At 40.8% G+C, this 21,017-nt stretch overlaps 1 protein-coding gene across 1 annotated transcript in view; it reads left to right on the forward strand.

Annotated features, from left to right (window-relative positions):
• Positions 1–21,017, forward strand: part of LOC112105117 (spermine synthase) — a 66,725-nt gene that overhangs the window by 20,157 nt on the left and 25,551 nt on the right. Inside the window, exons 2-4 of the mRNA XM_026648821.2 lie at positions 6,480–6,600; positions 16,902–16,995; positions 19,337–19,401. Of these exons, the coding sequence (XP_026504606.1) occupies positions 6,480–6,600; positions 16,902–16,995; positions 19,337–19,401 (280 nt within the window). The remainder of the gene's footprint in view (positions 1–6,479; positions 6,601–16,901; positions 16,996–19,336; positions 19,402–21,017) is intronic.

Genomic DNA, 21,017 nt, shown 5'->3' on the forward strand with positions numbered 1-21,017 from the left:
AACCTGGAAGCTTAAGACTCTACTCAAAATAAGTAAATATGAGAAACATAGTTAGTGAATAAATTGTATTGCTGCTCTGAGAACCATCACATTTAGAGATGAAGTCTCTTCGGAGGTGGCTGACCTCCAAAATTGCCACCTCTTCCTAAGAGTATATAAATTCTTAGTTTTATAAGCTCTGCTCCTGTAATCTGCTCAAGTGGGTGAATTTGCCCTTCCTTCCCCCCACCACAGCACTAAATTACCTGTGGGATGGGGCCAGACATATTGCATGCTATCAGTTAAATGAAAATGTACCTCTTAATTATATGACTAATGCACTTGATTTCTGCCATTTCTACAGCCGTACATAATCCACAGATTTATTTGCCACTTCCTAAATCAAAAGAGTGCAGTGGGGGGGCCTCTGCCCTTCCCCCTCAACCCCAATTCCTGAATGTACATGTGCTGACAAATACACATGTTAGTAATACACATAGCTAGTGTCTCTATAGATATAAATTTCATAGGGCCACACTGTTATATCATAGGATATATACAAGGTAAGAGCAAATGATAGTGTGTGGTAAAGGATCAGACTTGCTGCTATTGGAGCCATGTAACTATGGACTACAGAGCACTGGTTTTATATATTTGCAAGTTCAAACTCATGCATCCAATGCCTTGAACTGTCACAAGTTGTCAGGCACTTATATATTTTCACATTGTGTGGAGGGTGAATACATACTAACACCCATTGGCATAAATATGTGTGCTTATACAGTAGTATTTGCATAGGTATGATGTTTCAAACTATGCATATTCAGTGTCAGATCTTACATTAGGTTTATGAATTTTGCTTTGTGACTTAGTCCATGGATTTATTTAGGAAAAAAGCAGTCTTCAAAACTGGAGAGGTATTAAACAGTGGGGTCTTTGTGACACTCTATACCTCGGGGATGGGGGAGGCGCCTTGAAAGCCCCATATTCATAATTTTATGTAATTATGATATTTCATATAAAGCATGCCAGGTAAGGACTCATGGGAAGGGCTATGATCTGCTGAAAGCCATTGTTCTATCTAAATGTGTATATAATTAGTGCAGATGACATTATGAAATTTGTGTTGTATGGTTGTCACTAAAATATGCTGTGAATTGGGGAATTGCCCAGATATTAGATCCCCAGAAACAACAACAAGTGAGCTAACCAATGCCCGTTGTCCAGCAAGGGAGTTACAGATCAGTGTTTCACCTGCACAGGGCCACACCAAGGGAATTTCTCAATCTTGCCTGGTAACTTTGCCCATCAGACATACCTGGACTTGTGTTTTCCAAGCACATGGAATGAGGATATAAAATAGAGGACAGAGGCCTCATGGTTTGTCCTGTATCTTCCCGCAACTACGCTGAAGGCAACAAGAACGCTGGAGCTGAGGAGACTAGTCCCCAGACTAACAGGAAGAGCCTGCATATGAAAGATTGTAACCAACCTGCAGTATCCAGTGGGGTGAGAAGAACTGCTTAGTCCAGATTGCCTAGTCTAATAAAGTTGAGAATGTAGACTGCGTGTTTATCTTTTATTTTCCTTAGGCAAAAGTCAGAGTAGTTACCAATCACTTAACACTTAAAATCCATCTTTTGTAATCAATAAACTTATTCTAATGTTTGTCCTTATCAGTGAGTTTGACTGAAGTGCTTGGTAAATCTGCTCAGGTTACAAAGGCTTGCGTATGTCCACTTTCCTTTGATGAAGTAGTGAACCAATTAATAAACTTGCATTGCTCAAGAAAGGGTCTTGAGCAGTTCAAGATGGTATATTCCCTAGGGTACAAGGCTAGGAGCGGGGGGGATTTGGCTGGTGCCTTTCTCTTGTGATTCATGAGTGGCTCTGGGAGCATTCATGCAATCTAGCTGGGTGTGGGGCTCCATATGCAATTGTACTGAGTGGTAACAGCACATGGAGGAGTTTGCTGCTTGTCACCAGTAAGTAGGGTGACCAGACAGCAAATGTGAAAAATCGGGACAGGGGGTGGGGGGGTAATAGGAGCCTATATAAGAAAAAGACCCCAAAATAGGGACTGTCCCTATAAAATCGGGACATCTGGTCACCCCTACCAGGAAGACATTGTGAGAGACAACCCAAATTAGTGAGTTAAGGGGGCACAGCGGTCCCACTGTCCCTGGTTGCACCCCGCCAGTCTTATTTAATTTGTTTTATCTGACTAGCAAGTACTAAACAGATAGAAGTTGATGTATTTTTGGAACCATCACATTAATTGTGTTCATACCTTGCAATGAGTTTTAAGGAGCTCAGTCTGTTTATCTTACAGAGAAGTTTAAGAAGCAACTTAATTGTGGTGCAGGAGTACCTACAAGGAGAGAACAAACCAGAAATTTAGAGGGCTTTTTTAATTCAGAGGATAAAGACATAACAAGATCAAATGGCTCAAAATTAAAACTGGAACAACTCAAACTGGAAAAAAGATGTGTAATAAACAAGAGGGTAATAAACTATTGGAACAGATTACCAAGGGATGTTGTTGGAAACTCTGTCTTACATGGAGACTTTAAATCAAGGTTGGATGTCTTTCTAAAAGAGATGGTCTGGTTCAGCTGCAAATTATGGGGCTGAATGCTGGAATTAGAGTGAAATTCTATGGCTTGTATTGTGCAAGAGGTCAGATTAGCAGATCATAATGTGTTTTTTTCTTTTTTCTTTTTTTCCATTTTGGCCTTAAGACAGCATTTAAATTCATTGGTTTTTATCAGTGAGCAGCCTTTTGGCAACTGTAACTTCAGAGGAATGTCTGTAGCTATTCCAAACTGCCTCTTCTAGAAGCATGTTGTTATGCACAGACTGGATGCTTAAAACTTACGCAGATGTGACATCATTGTACATAATAGTAATTTTTGTTTTGTATTCTTTGATATCTAATCCCTTGCAGCTCCTTTCCTTTCAATACATAAATGCCAAATACTTAGATAATTAATTCTGTACTTGACATTTTAAATAAATGCAGTTTGTTAAATTTCCATGTGAACTGTAAAGAAATTTCTCTGGGCTGAACGTGCATCAATATTTGAGCTGAATGGAAAGGCTTTCTTTCACTTGAGTTGCTGCTTATGGTCAGAGGATACACTTTGCCTTGCCTGGGGTTGCTCACTATATTGATCCTCCTGCTCTGAACTGGGGTAAGGGGGCAAGTTCACTTATTTTTAAAACTGGGGAGTGGGGGTGGGGGGACGAGGTGGTGGGTGTCAATATTCCAAATACTTCTTGGCTACCCAGTGGTTATGATGATGCAGCTGCTGCAGCAGCATCCAAGTGAAGGTCTGGAATTTATTTAGGGCATGTCTACACTTAGCTTCAGTGTAAACATTGCCTACTCTGACAGGAGGAGTTGCTCAGTTGGCATAAGTAATCCACTTCCCTGAGAGTGATAAATAGGTCAGCGGAAGAATTCTACCATCAACCTTGTGCTCTCTACACGGAACTTAGGTTGGCTTAACTATGCTTCTCAGGGGTTTGGATTTTTCACATCCCTGAGCGATGTAGTTATGCCGACCTAATTTTCAAATGTAGACCAGGCCTTTGTGGTTTTCACTCTAATCTGCTGGCCTGGAAAGTGCTGTGTGTATAATTAAACTAACTAAGCACCCATCAGTTTCATTTTCATGCTCCTGTAGCACTCTTATGATCTTGTAGGAGAAAGCAAGAAAGAAAGTGGGAGGGAAAAGATGACGGGAGGGGGTAGTAGTGGGGAGGATGTGTGGGGGATGGGATGGACAACACAAGAGACAACACGGAGGGCAGAGTCTAAATTAAAAAAATGCGGAACCAGTTTTCTTGCCAGGGAGTGGCTGTACCAGTACTAGCAGTGCAGACAACAAGAGCAGGGGAGGGTGTTCAACACCCAGTCATGAAAAACTGCTTTCATGACACTGCTATAAACTCCTGAGTCTAGTCTGTGCTAGTGCTTACACCAATGGTGTATCTATACTGCTGCTGGATAGGAAGTATAAAAATTGCTAGTGGATATGGAGCCAGGGAGAGGGTCTAAAACTTCCTAGAAAATGTGGAGTATGAAAGAAGGCAAAAAAAAGTTGTGTTTTTTTTGAGGAGAGAGGGTAGAGATTGCATTTGATTGTTTCAGCTATCATTATAATGGGAATAGTTAATTGAGCTAATTTGCCAAAGAAACTCGTAAATAAAATCTCCCCAGTAAAGTGTTTGTATTTACACCGCCGCTTAACACTGCATGCATATTGTGGAGGTTTGGAAGGAGAGTCCACTTTCACTTGTGCACATGTGAACACTACACATGAGTAAAATTAGTAGCCATGTCAGCACACACATTCTTCAGTGCTTTTCAGTAGAACTTGTTTTGTCTTAATTCTAATTAAGCATAAATTGAAACTGCGGGGAGTGTAATGAATGAGATGGAGAAGATAAAAGGTAAATGTGAACTCTTGCTTTGTTAGCTCTAACATTATTTGATCTTTATCTAAAAGGCAGTGCCTTCCCAGATTAATACATTTGACAAGAGAGATGAATCACATCATTCTTGTGACCTGGTTGACAGAGAAAAATAAGGGAAATATTTTTTTGTTCCTCTCTAGTATTTCAGTTGGTTTGGTAAAATTATATGGATGATAGCCGACATGTCTGAGTACAGCGTTTACATAATGTCAATCAATAATCAGGTTGGCAGTTTAGTCTAGTAGTCTTTGTACATGGTGGAAGATAGAGGTTCCTAAATTTTAGGGCTTGTCTACCTGGGGAAACTGATCATCTAAAGCAGAGTAATTGTTGACTAAAGTCATTTTAACACTGGAATCTTGTCTGCATATAGCTATATTGGCATAGCTATAGTTATAATTATTCCACTATAGCTAAACAATACATTTCCCTGTGTAGACTAGCTACTTGTTTTGCTATGCCTGTCTTGCTGGATGGTCTTAGGGCAACCGAGGTTTAATTGGGGCTTGGTGTCTTCTTTTTTTTTTTTTTTTTTTAAACTCATCTCAAATGTACATCAAAACCTGAGTTGTATGACACTTTTCTACTAGTTTTGCACTGAGTCCCATGTAATTTTACCAGAGTCACTATTTTAGCATGGAAAACTAATTCCAAGGTCAACTAACTTGAGTCACAATTTAGTTTTAGCATTTCACTCTGATGCAGCTTCTAAAATACCGTAACGAGGAAGCAAAAGATGCAATCTCTTTATTTTATGCACACCAGACTTTTGTGCTGTAACTTGATTGTTTTAGCTATAAAGGGATGATTACTGATTTACAAAAGTAGATTTATCTCTTTTTTTTGGAGATGACAGAGCAAACGAGTCTCAGATGTTACTTGCATTAAACTCAGTGCGATCAAACTAGGGTTGACTTTGGACAAATGTTTATGTATATTGGATATGAACTCTAGCAGAATAACTGGATTATAGTTGGCAGGTTATAATGGCCTCCTCTTAAATAAGGGAATGACAATTCTGCTCCTCCATCTTTTGGGATTGTCTAATTAATGTAAGTAAATAACTGAGGGAACAGGCTCTAAGTAATTTCATTTTAGTTTAGATTTGGCCTGTGAAAGTACTAAACCCTGGAACATCTTTAGTTTGATGACTAAGGCCCTGAGCCTTTATTGAGTTCTGTGCAAACAGACCTCTCTGTACCACAGACAGGGATCAGCGCATAAATCAGTATTTTCTTGATAGAAAAGTGATGACCAACAGCGAGCACCTGCAGATTGAAGTCTCTGTTGGAGGGCTTCTTGACAGTCAATTAAAAAATATAACTCACTGTTGGTATTGGTGGTAGTGGTGAGAAACGTGCATTAGCACTTACTATTGCTTTGTATCCCTTAGCTACAAACTTTCACTTTAGAGCTTCCCTCTTCACCTGAGGAAAATCGTCTTATTGCTCCAAAAAGGAATCAGGAAAAGCTTGACTTGTGTCTTGAGTGGAATTGGTTGGCCCATCTTGCCCAGTCAGTCATTGTTATTGGAGAGAATGTTAAAAGTCCTAACCTGGGGAGAAATGTTTTCACCCCTCAGCCAAAAGGCCGAGATTGCGAGGTCATCCAGTACAGTAGCTTTTCTATTATCAGGTCTCATCATAATTAAAATAGTACAAGTCTGGAGTCTTGCTTTCATGGTGGTAGAAGTGGTTGAGTAATATTAATCCTATTAAACTACACTTTGCTCTGTGATCACCCAAATCTTAAAAAAAAAATATGTCTGATGTCTTGACCAGAAAGATGTCATAAAGGAGGGGACAAGGCACCCCCATAGGGTAAGGTTGCAGACTCAAAAGCCACTGCCTCAGTGGGGGAACAAGGGCGGTCCAGAGTATAGCTGCCAGACTGCAGCCAAGAACTATAGAACCTTTTTTAAAATATAAATAAAGCAGCAGGTGTGTGTAGTAAACTTAACCTTTGTCTGAGAATGTCTTAACTGACTGTATTTTCCCTCCCTTCCCTTCATCTTGCAGCTGATTGCAATGCCGTTCTTAAAGGTCTACAGCCTGTTTTTCAAGAGCAGGGAATGACAGAAACAATTCATAACTGGGAGGATCATGGTTACTTAGCAACTTACATCAACAAAAATGGCAGGTGAGTTGGATATTGGACCCTGGGTTCATATTCTGACCAGATGAGTGAAGGCATCTATGAGCATAGTTATAACTGTGTAAGAAAAGCAGCATTAACACCATCTGAGCTTCTGAAAGCAATCTATAAAAGGAACTGTATATCTGAAAACCTCTGCCCAACCCTTCATCCCCTAACAAAACCACCCCCCCCCAAAGGAACAAAACAGTTGGGTACTGGCTGAGACGTAGTTTAAATACCGTACCTAACTAAAACTTTTTTGAACATATTAAATTTAAAAGGTGTCTTGCTGTGTCCTTGTTGTTTTCATTTTACCTTCTTCCCTATCTTTATTTGTTTTTTTCCTTATTCTAGATCATGGGGTGTCTCTTCCTGTTTTTCAACCTTATTTTTCTCCCCTGTCCATGCAGTACTTGCTTTACTTCCTTCGCTATATATTTTTTCTCTTTCTCCCTTGTGGCTCCCAAAAGGATCATGGAATCTCCTCGGCTGAGCTGATCCACCGCTCCTGTGGGTGTGGGTGTGGGTGGGTGTAGGGGGGTCCTCCTGTTGTAGCAGAATGAAATTAACCCAAACTTTGTCCAGTTCCATTGCTGCCCAAAACTCTGAGCAGTAGCAGTGAAAACTGACCGCTCTAATCAGTTTACCCCCTGTTGCAGCATAGGAAACATCTCAGAAACAGACAGCCAGGAACTGTTTCTCTTCAGACTTAGGACAACCTGCATTAAATCACTTAACATTCCGAATGTGAACTGAATTCCATCTTTGCAGTCAAAATGGCTAGTTTTTTTTTTTGTAATGAGATAATAAATTCTGCAGAAATCCAAAGTTACACTCCTTCCAACTCCCTTTGAGAGAACTTCCTACTTGCCATGGATTACTGTGTTTGAAGCCCTGCCATCATTTATCACTGCTGCTTTAGCCTCAGGATTCTCAATTTTCCAACGATAAGATCGTTATATGTTTAACCACGTTTTAGCTTTAGAAAATTACAGCATGTGAATGATACATGTACTAACTGAAGTGCATTCTCTGGAGAGAAGAAAAATGAAGTCCCCAGGGCTTCTGTTTTTCCCAGATCTGAAGAAGAGTTCTGTGTAGTTGGAAAGATTGTCTCTCTCACCAATAGAAGTTGGTCCAATAAGGTCACCCCCTGGTCTCTCTAGATGTATTAACTTGGTATTTTTGCCTCTTTATTGCCATTGCTTTTGGCTATTTTACAAACCCATTGTTAATTTCCAAAAAAAAAAAAAAAATTGGTTATGGTATGAGTGGGACACACTTTCATATAAGTAGATCTAATTGAGACAAACTAATAAAACCAGGCTCAGTTTATTCCCCTTAGCTGTTTTACCATGCAGAAATAGAATCTTTTTTTTTGAAGGACTGCATATTTAAGTATAATTGGCCTATTTGACGCTTCACATCACCAATTAGATTAGCTTTACTGCATTCATGCCTGACCATTTTGTAACTTTGGCTCATCCTTGAGGGCAGAAACCAAAAGCTGTGCAGCTTGACATGGGTTTTATGCTTTATGGGTTTTGTTGACTTTTTCATTTTTGTTTGTTTGCGCTGGCATAGCAATGCTAATCTAAATGCAGTGGTGCAAGCTCAGAGTATGGAGATGTTGCAGTTTATCCTAGTTTGCAAAGTGAGAAGTGTCACCATGGCTGTATGGGGTTTTCTTGTGGGACTTCTTTTCTTTCTTACCCAATTTTTGAGCTGTACCAGTGCAAAATCATGGTTTACACTATGGCAGGGAGTTTGTGATAGGAACTTACACACACTGTTATATCAGTTTAGCTACACAGGTACAAAAATACTCAGTGCAGAAAAGGCCTTATATCTTCCACTAAAAAAGATGCTTCTTGAATCTTCTGCTATCTAGAGGCTTGCAAGACTGCAGCGTGTTCTCTCTCTCTCTCTCTTTCTTTTTTTTTTTTTTTGTAAACTGAACCCTCTTTACTAAAAAGGTTAAAGGGAAACTCCAAATTTTGTAACTTTTGTTACAGCCCATTAAAACATTCGTGGACATAGTTATACATTTAGTCAAATGTTAGCTGGACTTAAGAAAACCCTAAGGCCTTGTATATACTAGAATGTACTGCTTTAATTATACATGTAGAATTTGTATGTTAATAAAACGATGTCTTGAGATTTACATTTAGTAACTTCGTACATTGTTCTGTCATGCAGCTGTAGTTTGGCCTTTGTCAAAAGACCTTCATATTATTCCATAGGCAGTGGCTGGAGTTAGTTACCTAACAAAACTATTTTGGCTTTGGCAGGAAATCTTGTAACTCTGATATTAAGGCCTCAGTGGAGGGTGCTGTAATCGGACCCATCTTGCTGAACAATGTCTCTTCTTTGTGGGCCTGAACAAGGAGCTTTCATACTGGATTGCTGGGTCTTGTCAGGCACAAACATTCCATGCTGAGTGGGAGGTGAAGCCCAGGAGGGAGAATAGCCAGCCTTAATATCAAAGTAATTGCTTTGGGTAGTTTCAGTACTTATCTATGCCCTGAACCAGGCAAAGAAAGCTGGGCCAATGCAGGGCCACATGCAAAAGTGCTAAACCTAGAAAAATGAAAATGTTTTGAACAACTCATGAAAATATTGTTAAACACTGTGTACGCAATACAAACTGTAAAATGAGCATGCTACTCTTTAGTTGTAGTATATTAGAGATTCAGAGTATTACCGTTGCTGTCGACAAAAATTTGTCTGACAAAGACATTATCTGAACGGCCCTTTGGAAAGCTGCAGCTGTTAAATGAATCAGAGCTGATTTGCGGATTAAGCCACACTTTCCTGTTGTCATTGCCAAAATAACAGAGTCCCGTTCTTCTTTGTCTGAAGTTAAGCTAGCAAAAGTCACATTTGGCAACTCTACCTGGTCCATTTAATTCATGATTTACTCTGACAAAGAACCTAATTGAAGAAGGCTCACTTGAAAAACATTCACTAATCATTTTGTCAACACAAACGTAGGGGAAATAGCCATTCACACCCCACACAGAGGCAAGACACTGCCCACTTTAACCAATCAAATCATTGCCAGTAGTGGTGTGAATGAATATTTTCTTTGCTGTACCAGCCTCATTGACCAAACACTGAGCCGGCAAATACACCAAAGCTCTCACAAGAGCATTGTGGGACCTCAGCAATTTTTGTTTCAGATCAATACCTTTAAAGTCACTTATGTAAATTGCATTAACTTCTAAAAGGGTGCCTTGTGTTAAGCAGCACATTCCTACCTGAAATGTTGTTACTGACTCTCATTACAGGTAGTACATGACATTGTAGGGAAAATCATTACTGCACTTTCAGTGTACTTTTACTTTGTGCATATGTGCTGGCACCTTCCATACAGCAAATGAACAAGAAAATAATGATGAAAAGAAAATGTAAAACTTGGCAACGGAATTCAGGGTGAAGGGGGCACTAAAGATAGTATCTGTAACTGTTTGAGTTTTATTTTTTTTAATTGATGTTGCCATATAAACGAATGCTGTATCTTACTGTGTTCTAGTGGCAGCTTTGATAGCGTGTGTGGGTAAACTTGAGAGTTGCATGTGGTGCCTGGGCAGGCAGTGTATGTGGGGAGAGGGGGAGGACTTGCTTCAAATCCACACTCATGGTCTGCCTGCACAACTGCTTTAAAAGCAAAATCCCTCTTTCTCATTAAAAAAAAATAAATAGATGAGATACTTCTCTGAGTAGCTGTGACCTTCACTGTTTTTTAAACCTCTGTTCAGCCTTGGAACAGAGTAGAGCACTGTGATTTATTGGCATTTGTGTCAACCACGCTGGTGGTTCTGTAGATTATGATTCTGTGTTGTCCTACAGCAGAAGGGTGAAGGATTTTTTTATCTCATCTTAACATCTCTTTAAAAAAAGCTAGTCTGGACACTCTCCAACCCTTTGTTTCAGGGCTTGTCTTCACATACAGAGCTTTAGTGGAGACGCTCCTACTCTGACGGGAGAGCGTCTCCTGTCCGTATAGTTAATCCACCTACGTGAGAGGCAGTAGCTATGTCGTGGGAAGAAGCCCTCCCATTGACAAAGCACTGTCTACACTGGGGGTTAGGTGGGTTTAACTTTGGCCCTCAGGAGAGTGGATTTTTCACACCCCTGAGCAACTTAGTTTATACCACGATAGGTCTGTAGTGAAGACCTGGCCTCAGGCTATAAATTGTGTGGTTTACCCTCGGAATCATCCTAAGGTCAGAAGGCATAATCAGATCTGTAGTCACTTGCTAGCCCTGTCACTGTCTCTTGTAACATTGGGTATTTCTTAAATGCCTTCATTTTCCCATCTGTATAACTAAAATAACTACTATGCGGGAGTGATGTTGCGATGGGTTTCATTCATGTTTGTTAAACGCTCTGAGATTCGGTGGGAAATGCTAATAGATGTGCAAAGTTTGATTTATTAAAATAATACCATTGAAATGTCTCAATCAGGATTGGCTTCTGTTCCCTCCCCTATTATGAGGAATACCTAAGTGACAGAAGACAACATTTTAAAAGTGACCTGTCTAGGAAAATATTTAGGCTGCTGTATGATATGCAAAGAAGGCCTGAAATGGGGATGTGAAATGTTGTCTCCGTCCTCTCTCCCCCATAGTCCTCTCTCAACCCTTAATTGAAGGGGTGAGGGTGCTGAATCCTTCGCAAGGCGGACTTCTCTTTCAGTTTTCTTTTTTTTTTTTTTTAATTTAACAGGACTTAACTAAACTCTTGACCCCAAATCTCTGTCCCACAGCATCAAGCGGTATAAATAAGTCACTTCCTAGTTCACAAGTGTAAAGGAAATGAAACTTGATGAACTGATGTCCTCTAATAGATCTCCAACCACCCCTAGCAGAAGGCTGGACAAATCAACCAACGTAGGCGAGACCTGAATGTCAAATGTTAGAAACAAATAAAACAAGCAAACCCTGCTCCCATGACGTATGCATGCTCTCACCCCATCTCCCCCCCAAAAAAGCAACTCTGTGATTCCTTCAACCTGTGTAGAGAGAAGGGTGGCTGGGCAGCATCCAGGCCCACAGCTGCAGCAGCACCAAGGCCCCATGACTGAGCCTGATTTCTGTTCAGACTCTACCTCCACTACCCCTTATAGGAGGGAAAGACTTGCTTGACTTGGGCTGCTTCTCATCTCTTTTCACTTTCCCTCTACACTGCCACCCCCCACCACCGAAACTGAATTTTAATTACAGAAGTAAGGTGTAGGAAAGGAGAATAAAGCAGTTTTCTTCATAATCTTGTAGATGAAAAATGTGTTGCCTCTGTTAAAATATGAACAGTATAATTTGGCATTTAAACAGGCCAGACTATTTTATATATGCAGCATTCTGCCAAGTGGACTCTTCTAGCATATTAAATAGTTGAAGTACCATCTAAACAGGCCAACAACTGCTTGCATCTGGAATTACTGGAAAACAAAATCTTTGTATATATGTTCCTGTGCGCAGGGAGTGTCACTTCAGGAGCCTCAACCTGATAGACCTCTAAGTGCTACCATAATAATAAATGTTTGAATATTTCTATTTTACAGACCACATTGACTATTTTCAACTAGTCTCGTTATTAATGTAAAAATTAGTCTTGTTTTAGAACTTACAACATTTAAACTCCAGTATTAATCTACTTTTCAATCTTAAAAATTGCTGATCTTAGAAGTGACACCTTGAAAATTCTCTAATGATGTAAGTAACTACAGGTCTAATGCAATACCATTTCAAGTTGCTGAAATGTCTCCCTTTGATTTCAGTGAGCTTTAGATCTGGCTCCAAACGAGGACTGAGTTGGTGGGATGTGGTAACAAGATACTGGGTTAGATTCTGCTCTCATTTGCTTCCCGATAATTTTGTGACTTCAGTGGGGGTAAACTAGTGAGTGTGTCTTATTGAAACACACACACGCACACACACACACACTCCCTACCTACCTACCTACCTATCTACCTTTCAGTGAGAGGACTCTAGCCCATTGAGGCAATTATCCCCTTCTGGTTGCCTAACCTAGCAATTCAAGAAAATTGAACAGCTTTTGATGGCAGCCACCCTATGGTTACTTACAGCGTGATCTCTCACAGTGTGACCGGTAGTAAGAGAACACTTACCTTAGGAAAGAGAATGAACTTTGAACAGAAATGCATAGTAACAGTTTTTGATTTTGCTGAGTCTTATTTACTGAGGAAGCTAGCAAGTCTCCTGGCCGCACCCTTGGACTGTTGCTGCCCTACTGTTGTTAATGGGTGTTTTTCTAAACCTATGATTGCAGTGATTTGACTAAGTCTGTTTTTAAACCTGCTTAGTTAGTGGACACACTTAAATCAGTTTTAGCTTAACTTGGTAAACAAGTAAATCAGTAACCAGCAGGGGTTTCCATCAGTTTGGCTAAGCAGATTTAAAAACTAACTTTAGTTAAACTGGTGCAACTTGCCTTTAGAAAAAGGCTAAGAATGTCTTCTGTTTAGAGGCAGGACGTATGGGTTAGATTTACAATTTGAATTAGGGGGACCCTATGAACCACTCAGATGCCAGTTTTGGGGAAGAAAGGAGGCATGACAGCAATCTTTCACTCATGTAAAGCCTAAAAGGTCCTGTGGCAACAGTTAAAATAACAAATAGATAAAATCCATGTAGGTCTAGAAAAGCCTCTGCTTTATATTCTAATACCTGCTATAAAATAACCTTGCCTTTATATTGTGTCTTTATTTTAAAATTTTTACAAAATATGTATGTATTGAGGAAGCACCTCCCGCAGCTCTGAAATGAGCCACATTGGAGGTGAAACATGGCAGTTGTTAAACCGTAATAGCAATGCCTCACTTTAGGACAGGAAATTGAAATTGCAGGGGGGAATTTGTGTAGAGGAGATGACTACCCAAATTAATAACTGGCCAACGGGAGGTGAAATACCTCCAATTGTTACAGTATGGGGATAAACGTCTGAAATGGCACATTTGATAGTGCAGCATTCTCTGGCACCATGTCGGAGCATGGGTTTAGTACAGAATAGTAAGAGTGCCACCTAGCTACATGCTCTAGCACTACGGGTCGTGGTTAGGGATTGGTCTGAATCAATTGACTTAAAAAGTCAACAGAAGTACTTCCATTTAAGTATTTGATCAAAAACCATGTAGTCTCCTGGACTGAAGGCATTGTACATACCTATAGGGCTAGTCTATAGCATGCTTGGGCACAGGAGCGCCGCCAGCTTTTCTGACGCCCTAGGCGGTGGAAGGTGCTGCCCCCCACAGAGGCGCCGAAATACCGCCGCGGTCGCCGCCCCCCAAGTTGTAGCGCCCTAGGCGACCGCCTAGGTCGCCTAATGGGTTGCGCCGGCCCTGCTTGGGCAAGCACACTTTATTAAAATCTCTTTCTGTAGTGGAGGGTGTCCAGCTGTTGGAAAAAGTTGTCATGCAGTCTTCTGCATCCATGCTTGACTACTTCTTTCCAGCAGCATTGTTGCCAGTCAGGGTTTCTTTTGTAATGTGCCTTAAGAAACAGACCAAGAGAAAGGGCTAAAAATGCTTTTAGGGACACACCTGCATAGAGGCTAGAGAACAGTAATGGCAGCTCTTTATAGAACTGTTTTTTGGGAAAAAGAGGAAAAGATCACAAATGTTTTCAGTCTTTTATGTTTCTCCCCGATAGGTGGCCTGAAATCTTGAACGTCAAAATTTTTTGACCACCTCTAGATTCTTAACTTAATAACTTCTATATATGACTAAGGAGTTATCCTTTTCTGGAAGCCGAAGACTTGCTTATACTATAGCAAATCTTGCTTTGCTGGAGCCAATCTCCTGCTAACTTTTACCAGATCCTAGCCATCCCACTCACGAAACAAAAACTACTCCAGAGTTTCCTGGCTTTGATGTTGCTTCTGTAGCATTTGTGTACACGGCAATGCTATAGTGTGTAGAATCTTTCAAAAACACCAGCTCTTACACCCAAGCATTGATGCTGGTGGAGTGTTCAGGGCGATCAAAGTAAAATTGGGGAACATTCTGACGGGGTGGCTCTGCCGTATAAGAATGGATGGGGGGAAAGATGGTGAATCTGAAGACTGCAGTCCCCATGATTGCTTTAAAAATAAATAGCATAACTTGGTTGGTTTTTACTGTGGTATATATTTCTGAAAAGCTGAAGAAAGTCTCACTGCATGTATTGCTATTGCTCATGTCCATCAATGCACTGAACGTGCTTATACCTAAGTTGTTCTATTGAGGATTGTCACTAACTTTTTACTATAGTGTTGATATGAAAGAAAGAACCAAACCATTATTATTAGAACAAAGTACCTGAGAGTGCTTTCTCCTGAGAGAGTGGTAATGTCACAGTGTTTCTAAAGTGATTGAGCAGCATCCTCGTGACTAAGCTGATCTTAGAATTACAGGACAAACATGAGTCTATCACAGGAGTGGCCAAACTTTCTGACCTTCCGAGCCGCATACAATAATCTTCAGAAGTTTCGGAGCTGCAAGACGTGCACAACCTGCCCTGTGGGACGGCTCCTGCTAAGGTGCAGTGCTTCTGGCCCACCGCCCCCTTGTGGGGCTGAAGCCCTTAGATTCCCCTCCCTGCAGGGCAGAAGCCTCTAATCCTCCCACCTTGCTGCAGGGCAGATGCTCCGAGCTCCCCTCCCTCCCCTCCCTTCCTCTCCCCCCATCTGGTAGGCAGAGAATGGAGGGTGCGTGCGGGGTCCATGAGCCGCACTTTAACTGTAAAAGGGCCGCATGTGGCTCACAAGCCACAGTTTGGCCACGGCTGATCTATCACATCACTGTTCGTCTACTTTCCTCCATCAAACTGAACTAGCAGGTTGCTTATTATGCAGAAGTTATTTACTAGATAGTAGGAGGAAAAAGACTGGTCCAGTGGCTTTGGTGAACCATGGTTTTAATGGTGTTAGTCTTAAATATTAGTGGGAAAGGCTTTGGGTGGACTGTTTCTGATACCACCTGGTTCAGAGGGAAAACAATAAATCTGCATATTTTAAAAAGTACTTTATAGACCAGGGTCGGCAACCTTTCAGAAGTGGTGTGCTGAGTCTTCATTTATTCACTCTAATTTAAGGTTTCGCGTGCCAGTAATACATTTTAACGTTTTTAGAAGGTCTCTTTCTATAAGTCTATAATATATAACTAAACTATTGATGTATGTAAAGTAAATAAGGTTTTTAAAATGTTTAAGAAGCTTCATTTAAAATTAAATTAAAATGCAGAGCCCCCCTGACCGGTGGCCAGGACCCAGGCAGTGTGAGTGCCACTGAAAATCAGTTCGCGTGCCGCCTTTGGCACACGTGCCATAGGTTGCCTACCCCTGCTATAGACGTTACTGTAGATTTTAAAAAAAAATTACTCCAAAGGGATTATGCTGCATATCCTTCTCCTAAGTCAGGTCCTGTAATAGAGACTTTGGTGAACTGAGACATTGTAGGCTCTCTCTTAAAGGGACTGGAGTTCCATCTTAAAGGCCTTCTCTTCTTTGCTTAAAAAACCCCAACAAACCAAACCCCACTGATATCCAAAGCAAATGGCCGATTAATGGCCTCTAGAATAGAGCAAATGGTTTTGTTGTTGTTGGTTCAGTTCATGTCATCCATGGCCTCTCCCTTTTTAGTTTTTAGGGTAATCGCTTTAAAGCTAAAATTACTGGAAACTTTTAATCACTTTAAAAGTTTCCAGTAATTAAACTTGTAGAAACTAGTTACCTGCTCTTTATTTAGTACTCGTTTTGTCACTTAATTGTGTGTGGTCATCTTCTCCCCCCCGCCTCCCCTAATACGCTTTTTATTTCTTATGAATAGTCATTAATCTGTTAACATGAAAGCTGTCTGCATGAAGTGGCTCTAATACTTTAAGTTCTCTTGAAGTGAAAGGGAAGGGAATAGCTAATTGTTTTCTGAAACTTGTTTTGTTTTTAAATATCTAACTCTAACTCTCTCAACAAATCAGTCTCTATTCTTTGAATATGATAATGTGCAGTGCATTTTCCTTCTTGTTATGTCTGTGTTGGTTTTTATGCACTGCTGCGGTTTGTTTGTTTGTTTGTTTTAAGATTAGTTGTATGATCCTTATAGGGTGGCTGGCATGCCTCTGTCAACTCTGTTTGTTGTTCAGTTACTTTTTGAAAGAAACAGAGAGAGAAAATCATTTGTTGACAGTGGAGCTGGAAAATTACCAGACTTCTGAATTGCACTGTATTAAGCAACAGTTTTTCCTCTTGGTAAACCACAATGTTGTTGTTAAATGAAATCCTAATCACTGTAACTTTGCTTTGTAGTTTTTCCAATCTGAGAATTTACCCTCATGGATTAGTATTGGTGGATCTGCAGAGCCACAGCGATGATATGAAAGGAAGAGATGAAATTGATCATGTAAGTATACCATTAGCCGTCTCAAAGCACATAAAAGAAATCCTAGCAGCTTCTTTGAATATGTCAGTGTGGATCCCACTATAGGTTCATGTGTCCACAAGATCTGAGTCTTTTGAATAGCAGTGTCTGTTGGGGCTGGCCATGCATCCTGTTACCTCCTTGTACTCTCATGCAAGAGTAAAAGTGGCTGCCACCCTCCCCTCACCTCTTACCACCCGTGGTAACAAAAAAAACCGTGGCGTCCAATCCGGTACCTCTTAGTGTTGGCTAAATCGTCTGCCTAACTCTGTCTACCTGATTTAGACTCAAGAACTCTCTCTCTCTCTCTCTCTCTGTATATATACACATACTTGCTCTAGTATATTAATAGAACTAAATCTTTCAGGATGTCTTTTTGTGGCCATATGAGGCTGCTTAGGACATTTTATCTAGATAGGTCACCAGATGGCTGATGTACCTCTCCCTCCAGATATGAAGGCCTACTCCACCAGGGCACAAACAGTGTCTTCTGCCAGTTTCAGGAATATCTGCAAGGCAGCAGTGTCAGTAACTCACTGACTTTTGTCAAGCTTCATGCCCTTAAGTTAGCAGCCAGGTCAGATGCCCAGTTTGGGAGAGCTGTACTGCAACTGCTGTTCAACTGAAACGCCTTATTCCCACCATCCGGAGGTGACACTGCTTAGTGGTAGTGCAGCCTCCACATGCTGCTGTGTCTGAATGCCAAGTTGGAGAATCAACTACCTTTTTACTTAGAGAGCCTCTGTATGCCCATTTGATCCTTGGCCTGTAGGCTGATATTGTCAATAAATGTGCCAATTGTGATTGTAGCTGCTGTAATGTGGATGCTGTTTACTAGGAATTGGGCTGAGACTGCTAACTTCACATTGGCTTCATATTGTCATAACGTTGACCAGATCTGTATTGGTAACTTACAAGTGAAAGGCTGTGTCATTACTTTCCTCTTGAGATACCCAGTGTAACAGGGTGTGAAATACCGCACTGAAAGGGCCAGGGCCAGTGTGGGCTCTGTGTGCTAAGGTAGCTACGCCAGTCATGCATGGTAAAAAGGAAGCTGTCATCAGCAAGGAGGAAGCCCTGAGAAGGAAGTGGCTGCTGAAGCATTAGGAGGAACCTCCCAATGCCAGAGGTCCTACACCTCTCTTGCCCCCACCCCCACCCCCCGAGGAGGGAGAGACTGGCTTGGCCACCTGGCCAAGAGTCCAATAAAGCTGCTACCCAGGCACCCCCAAAGTAAGGTGTTGCTACTGACCTCTTTCAAACTCAGCCTCAAGCCTAACCCCTTCCTTCCATCTAAACACAAATTGTGTTAACCTAGGGCTTGGACCCAGGCTCTCAGGACTCCATGAGCCTGAGTCAAGCCAGGATCCAGGGTTTGAGACCCGTTGCTTTACAGGGTAGACATAGCCCAAAGGACATGTCCACCAAAGGCATTCCATGCTCCCATGTGCTGACTTTCTTTGTCCTCTTGACAGTCGTGTGGTGGTCACTCAAGGTTTCCCACACTACACCGTGAACCAAGGGTTAGAGAGGCCATGTGTTGGGAGGGTACTAGGAAAGTTGGGTGGCTGGATTCAGGCCCACATAATGCAGTGTAGATGCAGGTTGGGACCCAGGGTTCAACAATTCCTAACCTGGGGTTACAAATGAGTGTAGATACTCAAGCCGTAAGTTAAGAAACTCATGGACTGCTAACTGGAGTTCTGCTGGCTCTGGGCTTTTACCTGTCGGATATATCTACTCAGCGATTAAACATCTGTGGCTGGCTAGGTCAGCTGACTTGGATTTGTGGGGCTGTAAAATTTCTGTGCAGACGTTCAGGCCCAAGCCTGAACATCTGTACTGCAAGTTTTCAGCCCTGCAAGGCTGACTCAGGCCATCTGACTCGGGCTTGTGGGGCTCAGGTTGCGGGGCTGATAAATTGTGGTGTAGGAGGTGTTCTAGCTCGGGCTGCAGCTTGAGTCCTGGGACCCTCCCACCTCACAGGGTCCTAGAGTCCCACAGCCAGCCTGAGCTGGAAGTCTGCACTACTGTTGAACAGCCCCACAGCCTGAGCCTGGTGAGCCCAAGTCAGCTGGCACGGGCCAGCCGCGGGTGTCTAATTGCAGTGTAGACATACCCTAAAAGGCTGGGGGCTGGGCTGGGCTGACCTGACCTCGGGGTGATAATTGGGCGTGGCCAGTGGCCCCATCCCAGCTGTATAGGCACCACAGGGAGACTCCTTTTTACACCTTATTTAACACTATTTCAAATTACTGTATTGTGGGTGGGGAAGTGTATTTCTGACCTTTTGTAAACTTAACATCTTTCATGTTTCTTACAGTTACTAAATAAGATAGAAGAAAAAATGAAAGAGTTGTTTCACAGCAGTATCAAAAGGGTAAAGCGGTATGTTATTTTTAATGTATCATCACCTTTTAACTTGATTTATATTAACATTGAAAGTGAGTCAAATCCTGCTTTGTTACACAGGTGTAAGTAGGGCCCAATTCTTCTGAAGTCAGGGAATCACTCTGGATTGACACAATTTGGTTTTGATCCTGTAGTGTAGTGGACAGGTCTGTGGACATACCTTTTGATTTACTGTTAATTTTTGTTTCTAATCCTCAGATTTATTCAAACAGATGCGTATATGTAAATATATTTTTGTATACTGATTTGAAAATTTCCTATGGCAGTTAATTTCTACAATAAATACCTGTTCAAAGAAACACTGTCAAGATTGGTAGGTGCAAAATTGACTTTTTTGTATCTAGCAAATTCCACGACTTTTTTTTAAATGAGAGATTTTTGGTTCCCAGACACATTCTATAGTGCTGTGGTGGAGTTTGTAAGGAAACTCAGTTTTAAGTTTCTAAGGGGCTGTTAAAATCACCAATAATAAATTATTGCCTTTATAAAAAACTATAAATAGTCAGTGTGTGTATGTAATATATATATTTATTAGTGGGAGCATGTCTGCTTTTTCAATTCCGACAAATGTGGTGGTTTTATTTCAGAATTGATAAATATCGCCACTAGGCTTGTTAAATTGTGTATAGCTTAAGCCATTCTGTAATACTGATCCTTTGTATACTATATAATAATTATGGTGCATGAAGAGAGAAAGGGAATCCAAAATAAAGAAAAAGTAGTCTGAAATATTTTCATAACAATTGAGTTGAATAAATAAAAAAGTGGAGAAAGTAGCATTTTAATTTGTTTGATATTTTGATGTGCTCAAATGGTGAGGCTATCTTGTCCATGTGTGTTAATTTTATAAGGACAGCAAAGGTCTTTCACTCTGGACGCAGAACAGCCAGAAATTGCAGTTCCTGATTTTTTTTTTTTGCCGTCTCATATTTGTGCGTGTGTATGTGTGTGTAATATATATATATTTATTTTTTTACTTTCTCCCACCGTGTATTGCCATCTAGTGTCTCTCAGAAGGTATAATTTTGATTTTTGTCCTTTAGAATCACTGGAAATTCAAAAGATGAATTCATTTATTTTTTCAAAAAGCTTAATTCTCCTCAATAGGAAACAAATTAAATCCGTGTTTATGCACAGAAGCATAACAAAAGCATTTTGATCTGTTGGTGTCACCTTAACATGAACATTGAATGTGAATTTGTCTTTTTAAAGCTAACTCATTTTTTAAAACTGAATTTATACTCGATTAAGAAATTGTAAAATGACTTATTAGATTCATCCAACTTTGAGGCTACATATCTGAGCCAGACTTTCAGTAATTAATGCAAATTCTGGTGAAAACATCCAAATGTGTTTCACATTTACGTTAAGAATAAAGGCAGACAGTGCTTAAACTTGTTTGGTGTCTTTTTGCCCATGTTCTGCATTTGTGTCATTAATTTCAGTTTCTAGTTTCAAATTAAGTGTCTAGTGTTACACAAATCCTCTTCCCCGCTATAAAAGACTGATTCACACACAGGTTGCTAAAATAGTGCTAAATTAAAGTACCAACACCCAGATTCTCCTGTAGACACTAGCAATCCTTGTATATT

This window comes from Terrapene carolina, unplaced genomic scaffold (assembly GCF_002925995.2).
Source record: "Terrapene carolina triunguis isolate 2854851 unplaced genomic scaffold, T_m_triunguis-2.0 Scaffold22, whole genome shotgun sequence".
In the NCBI taxonomy this organism is placed as follows: domain Eukaryota; kingdom Metazoa; phylum Chordata; order Testudines; family Emydidae; genus Terrapene; species Terrapene triunguis.